The sequence below is a fragment of the Prionailurus bengalensis genome, chromosome E1 (assembly GCF_016509475.1).
Source record: "Prionailurus bengalensis isolate Pbe53 chromosome E1, Fcat_Pben_1.1_paternal_pri, whole genome shotgun sequence".
Taxonomy (NCBI): Eukaryota; Metazoa; Chordata; class Mammalia; order Carnivora; family Felidae; genus Prionailurus; species Prionailurus bengalensis.
Genome location: NC_057347.1, coordinates 50,703,172 through 50,714,761, shown reverse-complemented (window position 1 = coordinate 50,714,761; position 11,590 = coordinate 50,703,172). Strand labels below are relative to the sequence as shown.

The 11,590-nt window shown below is 42.6% G+C and overlaps 1 protein-coding gene across 1 annotated transcript; it reads right to left on the bottom strand.

The window, feature by feature from the left end:
• Positions 1-608: 608 nt before the first annotated feature.
• Positions 609-11,153, bottom strand: KCNJ2 (potassium inwardly rectifying channel subfamily J member 2). Its single transcript, XM_043585131.1, has 2 exons — positions 10,985-11,153; positions 609-5,927 (listed from the first exon to the last, which is right to left on the bottom strand). Exon 2 carries the CDS (start codon positions 5,710-5,712, stop codon positions 4,429-4,431), a length of 1,284 nt encoding a protein of 427 aa, XP_043441066.1. The 5' UTR covers positions 5,713-5,927; positions 10,985-11,153; the 3' UTR covers positions 609-4,428.
• Between the last annotated feature and the right edge of the window lie 437 nt (positions 11,154-11,590).

The window sequence follows — 11,590 nt, the reverse complement described above, 5'->3', positions numbered from 1 at the left end:
GGGCCAAATCTGGCCCACCAGTCATTAGTCAAGTTTTATTGAAACACATCCACATCATTTATTTTCATATTATCTGTGATTGCTTTTGGGCTACAAGAGCCGAGTTGCATTGTTGACACAGATTCTCTGTTCTGCAAGGCCCCAAATATTTACCGTCTGGCCCTCTACAGAACAATTTTACCAACTCCTGATTTATAATACAGGAATAATAGTATCCTAATCGGCCGGGGTTGGCGGGGGGGGGCGGACAGTGAGATAATATAGAAGGCAGAACCCTACACATGGTTCAGGCTCCATAAAGGGTAACTATCATCATTAAACAGAGAGTCAAAAGCTAAAGCGTATGAATTTGTCAGTTGTATCTGCTCCTTTGTTTTCCATCCTCTCTCTACCTACAACATTCTGTCCAAAAACAAAATATGAGCTTGACTTCCTCTAACTTGGATTAAGTTCATCTGCCACTCCACCACACCTCCCTGTTTGGGCAATTTCTATGGCTCTATTCTTCCCAAAGGTCAGGATTTATGTCCTATTGTTTGGAAACATTTGCTTCCGATCTCAGCAATTCTACAGCAATCACACAGGAAGCCCACAGACTCTTGCACGAATTTGTCCTCAATTTTTAATTTTTTATTTAGAAATAATAAAATAAGACATAATATATAAAAATATGTACAATCCATGGTTTGTGCAGTACAATAGGAAGACTTTTAGATACAAAAAGACGGCAAATGGGAAAATAATAGTGATCACGATTGTCAAAGGCCGGGATTGTTCAACTCGCCAGAGCCCAGAGCTGAAACCCAACAGAACTAGAAAAAGAGATTCTAGTCAGGAGTTGGGAGGTGCCTATAGAACACTTTTATTTTTCACCTTAACATTTATTAGACCCAGAGTGAAAAAGAACTCACACTGCTTCTCAGAACAAGCTTCTTGCCCTTACTGAGCGGCTTATTATAAAACATGAACTGACATTTGTTATTCGCGAGGGTAACATGATTTGGGGGGACGGAGTGCATCAAACAGACATCAAGGTTTGGGATGGAAGTTTATAGGGAAGAAAGGAAATGAGGAGAAAAAAATAACGCATTAATAGGTGTGTTTTTTTTTTTTAAGGTAAAACAGACTTTCTCCGGGAATTTGGAAATGGCTACAGTGCTATAGCGACATCCTTACAATGTCTGATTCAAGTATACTTCTTAGAGGGATAGAAAACTATTCTATTCTCAATAGTCAAAATAGAATTCACTTTGTCTATCTTTTATTTAAAAAATAGGATAGCCAGGAATCTATGCCTCCTCCCAAAAATATAATGCCCATCCAGACACGAGCAAAAATTCTTTAAAAGGGAGCAATTCCTAAGTAAATTCAACGGGGGTTTGCTTGCAATAGAGAAGCAACACCTAGCTGGGAACAGACCCCAGATATTCACGGCGAATCTCCTCTGTCTTCATTCTAATGACATATGTGCACTAATTACGGAAAGGAGACCCAGTCAATAAGGACAAATGTTTTGAAGGTAAAATGCAACAAGACATGTTGTGCATTACCTGCGTCTTGGCTCTTGACAAAAAAAAAAAAAAAAAAAAAAAAAAATTGCCATTTAAAGCTTGTAATTGTTAAAAATACTAATAACTAGAAAAAGCTTTCAAATGAACAGTCCATGCTGAAATAAATAACAGAACATAGCAACACGAACCTTATAAGGCTGGTAAATATTTGCTAAAACCATGCTAACCGGTAGCATATAGGTACTCGCTCTCAGAAATTACAGAAATTATACTTTCTATGGCAATTTTTTTTCCCTTTACAGACTTCTATTTACATTTGGCTTTAAATATGAAAATATCTGATAAACTTTATAAAATGTACACTTTAAAAACATAGCTTCTGCAAAATTTTCTTGGAAAAGAAAAAAAAACAAACCAAAAACAAAAACAAACCTGTGCACCAGAAATGTTAGATTTTTTTTTCCTTTTTTCAGAAAGAAGTTGAAAGATTTCCCTCCCTCATCCTTGCCCCCAGACCCACCCCTTTTCAAATATCTCAAGTGTTTTTAAGTGGCAGCACTGTGTGTTTGGGAGGAACCTTCTCAGTGGTCACCCCCATTCTCCATCGCATCTTCCTTTCATTTACATACCACCGAATACTCTTTGGTTTGATTATTTTCCTTTGCAACATATCGAAATAGCAGCAGCTGGAGCCCTCAGTATTCACTCACTGTCAACAGCCAAATTGTTCCCTCTTCTGTCAATCGTTTTGTCCCATCAACCCCAATTCCTCCAACTCTCTAAACAACTTTCCAAACCTGCCTTTACATTTGGATTTAAAATAACATCCCCTTGCTTGACATCTCTGTCTTGGTTTCGGTGAAAAGAACACCAGTTTTCAAACCCATCGACTTTGAAGGCTGAGAACAGCAGAATCTGTCATATTATTGCAGGCATGGCTTTCAGAGATGGCTGTTCAAGAACCAGAGACTATCACACACATCAATTTACAAAATACAGGATTCCAGAACAAGCTGTTTTTTAATGGCATACAGGGATATAATACCATAAGAGAGTTGATTTTGAGACTCCAATTAAAAAGAAAAGTCAGCACCACCACCACCACCCCCCCCCCCCCCCCCCAGAATTCACACATAAGGAACTTTAAGCCAAAAAAAAGAGTTCCATTATTGAGTTAGAGCAAGAGGGAAAAAATAAAAGAGTTTCGATCAGCCAGGCAGGAGAGACTTCTCGAAAACAATGTGTCCTTAGTAACCTGCTCTCAGGATCCACAGGCTAGAAGGATCAGCTCAGATCCAACCCCAGGTGTGCATATATAAAGGAGAAGTAAATCTTGTAGTTCATTATCTCCTCTACTTGTGGCCGCCTTATATTTTCTATGGCTCTTGTTGACCCTCAAATACTGCGATATTTTCATTCCTACCCTCTACCACTAAAAAGAAAGTAACTCTCCTCTCCCTCCTGAATACTTGAGCTGATGTACTACATCAGAAGTGGCTGGTCCACATCTCGCTGGCTCCCCCTTTGGCATCTGCAGCTTCCCAGACACCAGGGGACTTGCTCCACACAGACCGATCGGAAGAACCAGCCTAGAGGCCAGCTGTGGCATCTTCTCAAAGGCAAAGTCAAGCTGGAAGTGTCCTGACAGTTGGGGCAACGAATTCAGCCACAAGGGTTTAACCTTATTTATCTTTCATGTTGGACGGCTCAGCCTTGAGGATGCCAACGAACTCCAACCTAGGAATACATTTTGGAATGTGCAAAAAGGGGAAACCCAGAAAAATCTAAGAGCACATCGCCATCTCGCACCTTATGCATTAGCCTGGCCAGCCCTACCTCGCAGGAAAGAAAAGATATTTAATATTGTGTATGTGTGAATTTTACTTCCCCTTTCTTCTTTCTTCTATCATACACAAGTTGCATGAAAGAACAAAACTGAAAGAGCACTACACTTACTAGACTCTGTGTGTATGATGTTCTATTTTCTGAATAAGGTGAAAAAGGAAAGGGCAGTTCAAGGTCTTGCTGAGGTTCAAAGTTACTGTCTCTTGATTTCAAGGCAGCCACGGGGCTTTTTATCCCTTTTAGTATAAGCTCCACTGTGCAAAAATGTGCATTATCTTTGGTATTTATTTTAGGTAATCTAACTTAAAATTTGAGATAACCCATTAACATCATGGAAGAAAAAAAAAAAAAACAAAACAAACAAACCCAGAGGCTACCATTTGGCTAGTGTTACATAATGCCCTTATGTAACCAAAGAGAGAAAGAGAGAGAGAGAGAGAGAGAGAGAGAGAGGAAGAGAGAGAGAGAAAATCAATTCTAGCAAACAAATTACTGGCCTCAAAAAAATCAGGCTCTCGTTTTGGCAGCTCTTGGCAAACACTTGCCACTTTGAAGCACATATCATGAGCTTTCAACAAAGTTCAACATTGACTTTTAAATTACACGAAAGAAAAACTACACAACAACAAAAATACAATTTGTGTTCATGTAGTTAGCAGCTTTTCAAAAATTAAGGCAGAGTCTTGCCTTTGTTATGCCATTAAAAACATTCTTGTTCCCTAAAGAGAAGCATTCTGGATTAGTCAAATACCCAACCAAGGCTTGCCTGCAAGTTCAAGTTTTGTAAAAACACAAAACAATACATAAAGACCCCATAACTTATTCTACAACATGTATGTGCCATTGGGTCACGGGGGTGGGGGTGGGAGGGGTGGGGAGGGGGAGGCATGTTGAGTGCTTTATGTTCATCTCCGAGCTTACAGTCTTTCTCTGAAACCATTGTACTAGCCTCAGTCCCTTGTGGCCACTTGCCTTGACCCACCTCTTCACCAGTACCGTCGTCTGAATAACTGTTTTGGGCCTTTGACCAACAGACTGTAGTTTAAAGTAAATATTCCAGAGAAGGAAGCAGTCATATCTCCGACTCTCGCCGTAAGGGCCTGGGCTCTAGAGGTACACTTGCCTGGTTGTGAAGGTCTATGTCAGGGGGTGTGTCTGTACTAGTGCTTTCCGGGACTCCGTTTTCACTGTCATCTTCCTCTTTGCTTGTGAGGGCAACTTCGTTTTCATAGCAAAATGAATTAGCATTTGAGAGGATATATTTCTTTTCTGCTAAGTCTCTGGCACTACAAAGGGGAGTGTTGGGCACTTCATAAGTCTTGTGGAACCTTGAGTAGTCCACTTTGTAATAGTGCTTCTCTTCAAAGAGTACAGGCTCATAGCGGTGGCCCCAAAGGATTTCATTGGCCAGATATGAGCTACGGCACTGTGTTGTCATGGCCGTGGCTTCCACCATGCCTTCCAGTATCACAACAATTTCAAAGTCTGCATTGTCAATGTCCTGTTTACTCAAATCATATAAAGGACTATCTTCATCTATTTCATGGACTATAGTGATGGGGGACACCAGAAATATGCGATCAATTCCACTGTCAAACCCAACGTTGATATCTATTTGATCCAGGGGGATGTACTCCCCTTCGGAAGTAATTCTGGATTTGAGCAGCTGTGCTCTCACGTGAGCTTCCACCAAATGGCTTTTCCGAAGATTGCCCACCCGCCACATCAAACACAGTTTGCCATCTCTCATGGCGATCACAGCATTGTGACTGAAGACGAGAGTCTCGTTTCTCTTCTTTGGCTTTGCCATCTTTGCCATGACTGCGCCAATGATAAACGCATCAATGATGCAGCCCACAATGGACTGGAACACCACCATAAAAACAGCAATTGGGCATTCGTCCGTGACACACCTGAAGCCATAGCCGATGGTTGTCTGGGTCTCGATGGAGAAGAGGAAGGCAGCTGTGAAGCTGTTGACCTCCGACACACAAGCTTTGCTCTCTTTAGATGCATCCAGATCCCCATGGAGCAAAGCTATCAACCAAAACACACAGCCAAAAAACAGCCACGAGAGAACGAAAGCCAGACAGAAGATAACCAGCATCCATCTCCAGCGAATGTCCACACATGTGGTAAAGATATCTGCAAGGTACCGTTGTCCCTTCTCACCCACATTGATGAACTGAACATTACAGTGGCCGTCTTTCTTCACAAAGCGGCTCCTGCACTGTTGTCGAGTGTGGACTTTACTCTTCCCATTCCCAAAGCCATTTGCAACCGCCATGGTGGCCAACTTCATCCCGTCTTCTTCTGAAGAGACAATGCTGTAGCGGTTGGTTCGCACACTGCCCATCGCTTCTGCTGTGGACTCCAGTGCTTCTGCTTTGGAAAACAGTCTGAGTTTTTGCAAAACCCTTTGGAGAAACAGTTTTGAATGTTCAGTGAGGACACACACACAAAAAAATAAGGAGAGATGGGGGTCTCCGGGAGCCTTGAGGTTCTACCAAGGTCTGTCTACTGACATGCAGCACTACCTTAGTAACTCAGCTGACATCCAGGGTACATGTCCTGAAAAAAACCAAACAGACAGACAAAAGACATTATTCATTAGAAAACAAGTCATTATTGAAGGGTTCTACTCCCTAAGGCAACATGTCCTAGCAGGATACAGTCAGAGATAGAGAAATACACTCTGCATTGAATAACAGGAGTTTTCATTTCTTTGTACCCTAAAAAATATCTGTATTATATAAACAAAGTCAATAAACATAGAAGAGTTAGTTGTTTGGAACAGCCTTTCAACCAACATTTCAGGTCCTTTTCTCCCTATTTTTTTCCAGCAATCTAGGAGATTCTATTTTACAGATAACCTCTCTTATTCTCTCTCTTGCCTTCTCTACATGCTAGGGTCCCGAGTTACTAAGCAGGAGAAAGGCTTGCTAAGTCCAAAGTCTGTCGCCAGGTTTTGGGAACTCAAAATGTCTAGAGAACATTTCATATAAATGCAGAACATTAATATTAATTTGAGTCGCAGGCGCATTATGGGAGAATATGGGAGCCCTTGATGACGCGGTGGAAAGCAGAAGGCACAGACTATTTTGTTTAAATGATAAAACTGAGTAGACAGCCCTTATGATGATCTGAAATCGGTCCCAATTTCTGGAGACTGTTTGGGCTTGCTGCATCACTTCACACGCTGCAAGCAGCCACTTTGCAGAAATGCCTGATAACATCTCTGTTAGTGCAAGTGATTCTGACTTGAAGGCGTAGGTTTGCTCTGGGGGATAAAGAGCGAGTCTGTTGCCTAGCAATGAGTCCTGAAATTCTCTGGAGATGGGACTGCCATGTGTAATGACAGGCTAGGAAGTAAGCACCTTTGTGCCAAAGGACCAGGTCTTTAGCGAATTGAGATAAGGCAGGAACTCATTTCATGTGGGTCCAATTCTGGGTCTTCCCAAACAGAGACAACTTTGTAGGAGTAGAGCATAATTGTCAGTTTACTTTCACTTCGAGCGCTCTTGTTTGCTGTATGTTCCCATGGAGAAGGCACTCACCTTTACCTAATGTGAACAAATAGTAGTTTTTCAATTTTTTCCTCTTGCCTTATCCTAACCTGGGTAAAAACTATCTATTTAACTTCCCATCTTCACTCCAAAGAAAACTATTTTTTTCCTTGACCAACAAACAGAAGTGTAAGATAAAGTCTAACATGTTTTCTTCGCCACATAGAAATTAACAAAACTAATATGGCATATAAAAACCAAAAGCGATCCTCCACTTGTCAAACAACCCCATCGATCTCCTGCAATAAAGGGGGACAATGAAAACCAGATGGCAAGGAGCAGAGATTTGCTGCAGCCCTGATCATGAGGACTCCACTTTTTCTTTCCCCCCTCCAAACCACATTAGGATTAAGTGGTTAACAGAACCAATCTCAGCCAAGCCAACTGCAAAAAAAAAAATAAATAAATAAAGCCGTTCATGTATCTTGTTTTGTACACCCCCCCTAAAGAGAGGCAAGGTGTATTGTCTTTGAAAATGCCTCGTTACAGGCTTTTCGCTTCTCCCTCCTTATCCAAGTTATTATGCAAGAATGTGCCCCAACACATTTTTCCTGAGATTAGTCATCTGTGAAAATTGCAATGTGTGTTACATTTTGGCAGCTTTTGACACCTAAATGATGCCCGATTTGAAAGTGCCTTTGAATTACTTTATAAAAAGAAGTTACTGTGCCTTCCCAGTCTTCCACCTGCTTCAATGTTTTGTCTGCTTCCCTACGAAGTTTGTACTTGGACAAAAGGAACAAGCCTCCTGTTCCTCAGGGTTCTAGGTCCTGGACATGGAAAGAATTATTTTAACAGTGATTTCAGATTATTGGGCTCATGTGAAATTGCCAAGGATTTCTACACAAAACCAGATAGGGATAATAATATAACAGCAGATACAGGTGTACTTTCCAAAAAGGGGGGATGGGGAGAAAGCTCACTTAAATAGTGCTTGTATCCTTGAGCTCTGAATGACTTCAGAATCTTATATTATAAGTTGACACCAAGAAATTCCCTTTTCATGATTCAAAACAAGCCTTCCATCTGAGTTACCATTAGGGACCACGAGTAGACAGTTTCAAATTTCTTCTGACTTATTTCTTCACTCTTTCCACATTAAAGCATAACAACCATATGAAATCTAAAGACTGAATTACAATCTTCCAAAAATCCTGACCCCAGGACATTAGTTCGAATTCCACAAAACACAATACCAGCTTCCTACAGATAGCTTTCTGCAGTTAGAACTTGAAAACAGCCTGTATTGAGCGACTATTATTGTCTTATTTCCACTGTTAATGACAGAATTTGTTCCACATGCAGAGCATCATTTAGAAATTTTACCCTTCTGCCTGCAAAGGAGAAAAAAGATGGTTTGTTTTGTTTTGTTTTGTTTTTTGTTTTTTGGCAAAATGGAAGATTTTGTCACTTCGAATAGATATGCTCCAAAACAGATTTCTGTGTGTATATGTGTCTACACACATTATGTATATTCAGAGTTTTGGGAAACTGATCACAGAGCAAAACTCTAAACCTGCCACAGTTTGCTAGGGTGATTGTCTTAATATTTCATTATGATGAATGTCCTTTTTACTGACCTACTCACATGCCCAACTGACTTTACGCAAGCAGAAAACTTCCTTGCCTGCTTTTCTCTCACTGAAAATCACCGATTCATGAGTGTCTAGAAATAAAAGCTTTCATTAGGAACAGGGCTTTCATGCAACTTTATTGTAGACATACATTCAAAATTACTGTGTGAGAAACATTCAATCAAGAGTAGAGGAGATCACTAAGTGATGTGACTCCTTGAGGGGTACAATTCAGGAGAATCCATAGTTGATTTGATGTGTAAATTCCCCTCTGAGCCAAAATATTTCAGGCCCTGATGTAAATTTAATAGATACAAATAATCATTTTACCCAGGCTATAACCAATGAGGTAGAAAGTATTTCTGGGAAATTGAGAGGCTACATGTGGTGGTGTTCATGTTAAGACTATTTATAGGCTGAGCCAAAATTAAGCATAAGCAATGGAAAAAAATAGTTCAGCCGTTTCAATCTTAGGTAGATGTTAAAGAGAGAGAGCACTACAGATAAATTCAAGGTCAAGGAGATAACACTGTATCAATGAGTGGATCTGAATCGTTTTTACCATATGGGAAATACTTCCAAGATGGGTTATAAAAAACAGGAAAAATATAATTATGAAGAATAAATGTGTCCCATAATAAGGTCCCGGTGAACAGTGGATAAGAAAGTTTCTAACTAAGGACAGGAAATAAGGATAGGTAAAGAAAGTGTGCTGGGCTGAAAGAAAGGTCTGCTAATGAGTGTTTAGAGCAGTTATTCCCCAGCTGACGCCATATAGACCAGCCTGAGTGTGCTCAGGGCACATGTTGCTATGTGAGCACAACTGCTGGCAAAGCAGCCTCTTGGAAGCTCAGTAAACAGAAGGGAGGGGGAGGGGAAGGAGGGGAAGGGCAGAGGGATATGCATTTATCTATGTGAGCACTCTACCGTTTATACTCCGGCAATGCACGTAGCATCATTCAGCATTTGCAGATGCTGAGAAATACACACATTTGGTGAGATAAAACCTGCAACAGTCTGTCAGTTCAGGTAAAAATGTGGCCCATCTTTCATGCTACGGAAAAGTTATTCAAGGACTCTACAGCTAACCAGAGATTCTACAGCTGGAGCATCTAAAGGTAGCAGAAATACTGTGTGTCCTTAAAAAAAAAAAAAGCCAAATTGACAAGCGTTTAGAGCAAATATTCCTATGGATGCCAATAACATTAAAGAAAGTGCCACCAAAACCTGAGGGGGAGGGGTTAAAGCAAAGTTAAATGACCTTGACCCCAACGTTGACCCCTCTCACCATCCTGGAAGTAATAGCTCTTACTCCTGAGCCTGGAGACTTTTCAGATATTGGCAAATATAAATAAACCACTCAGGGGTGGGGGAGGAGGGGAGCTGAGAAAAAGCTAATAAGTGTACAGGTAATATATAGCAGACACAGGGCAGTGGTTAGTGAGAGGAAATCTGACAGCCTTTTGGTTATTAATGTGAAAAGAAAGTAAGTGGTAAAAGTCAATATGCATTCTTTCATACCTAAAACACGTTTTCAATGCCTTGTTTCCTAACAGGTAAATTCTGAGCTTATGAAAATCCCCAGGATTCACAGCGGTATCCTAGTTACCATCCTACTGCCAGGCTTATCCAGACACAGACATTAAACTGCCCTTTTCCTATCTCGATTTTTTTTTTTCAATTGTCATGACAAGTCTATGTTATGATGCAATCCTTTTGCAGAAGTCATTTTGACCACTGTGCTTTCCTGAAATCACCCTGTCTTCAACTTAGGTATTAATACTATTATTACTAAGAATAATACGTTGCTTAGGACAGAGTGACATATGATGTGAAAGTTTTGCTGTCTTCGGGCTCAAATCCAACGCGGGCTCGCGCTCTCTTTCCCCAGCAAAGCAACTTTGAGAGACGCTCGCTCTGTTTGGAACTCGACGCTACACTTGAAGCAATGACAAAGGGAAAAAAAACAAAAAAAGCAAAAACAAAAACAAAAACAAAAAAACGCCAAGGATCAAGACTACTGCTGAGTCCCAAGTTCGCCAAGGTTTGAGACCAGTGTTCTAGAAGCACTCCCCACCCCCCGCCTTTTTTTTTTTTTTTTTTTTTTTTTTTTTTTTTTTTTTTTCCCTTAGAGCGAGAATCGAACACAGGCTCCCTGGCCCATGTCTCCAAACTCAGTATCTCGCTACAGCTGGTGCATTGGAAGTTATGAGCACACACAGATGCTGCAGAGAAATCTGTTTCTATTGCTCAACTGTTCCAAGCATGTCTCAGTATTTTTAGCTCTGGGGATGTTCTGGTGCGCACACAAACTCCATAGGCATGATCTGGGACTCCACAGCGTGGGTAAGCGCTACAGCAGCGTGACAGCTGGGCACCTCTGGAGCAGCGGGGCAGGGTAGGGTCGGCGACGGCGGCCCGAGTCCACTCCCCCGGACACACAGGCAGCGGGAGACAAGGAGGGAAGAAAACACACAGCAGCCCTTACCTGTTGCTGGCGCAGGAGCATGGGGACATGGAGTGGAAGTGGGGGGTACAGAGGCATGTAAGATCCAGTAGTTTGTAAAAGCGAGTGAGCCAAAGCAAACCAGAATCCCCAAGACCCAGCTTGCCGGCGCCGAGTGAGACTGTGCGCTGGCCAGGGCTCTAGTGCGCTCTGCAATATCCTGGGCTCTTTTGAGATACCGGCCCGCCTGGCTCCGCCCTCCGGCCTCTGCCGGCCAATCGCGGCGCGCCTGGCCGCACGGCCGGCCCCGGGAATCGCGGCAGGGAGGGGAGGATGCTACACCCGCGACCCGCGGCGCTGCCAGCGAGGAGAACCTGCCGCCGCTTCCTCCCCCTCCGCCCTCCGAGCCGGGTCGGGGAGTCCGGCCCCGGCCGGGGGAGGAGGAAGTTGCGCCCCAGCTGGGACAGCAGCAGGTGGGCAGCTCCGCGGCCGGGCTTTTGCGGCCGCCTAATTGCAGCCTGGCCTCGGGATGAGCTTCCTTAGCCGTCTCCGAGCCCCACACTTCCCTTTTCCTCTGCTCGGTGGCTGCCGTGCTGTGTGCGTCCTCCTCGAGGGGCCCGCGAGGTGCCAGGGCTGGGCTAACCGTTT

Coding starts and splice junctions, on each gene's coding strand:
- KCNJ2 (XM_043585131.1), bottom strand. CDS start 5,712: ATGGGCAGTGTGCGAACCAACCGCTACAGCATTGTCTCTTCAGAAGAA.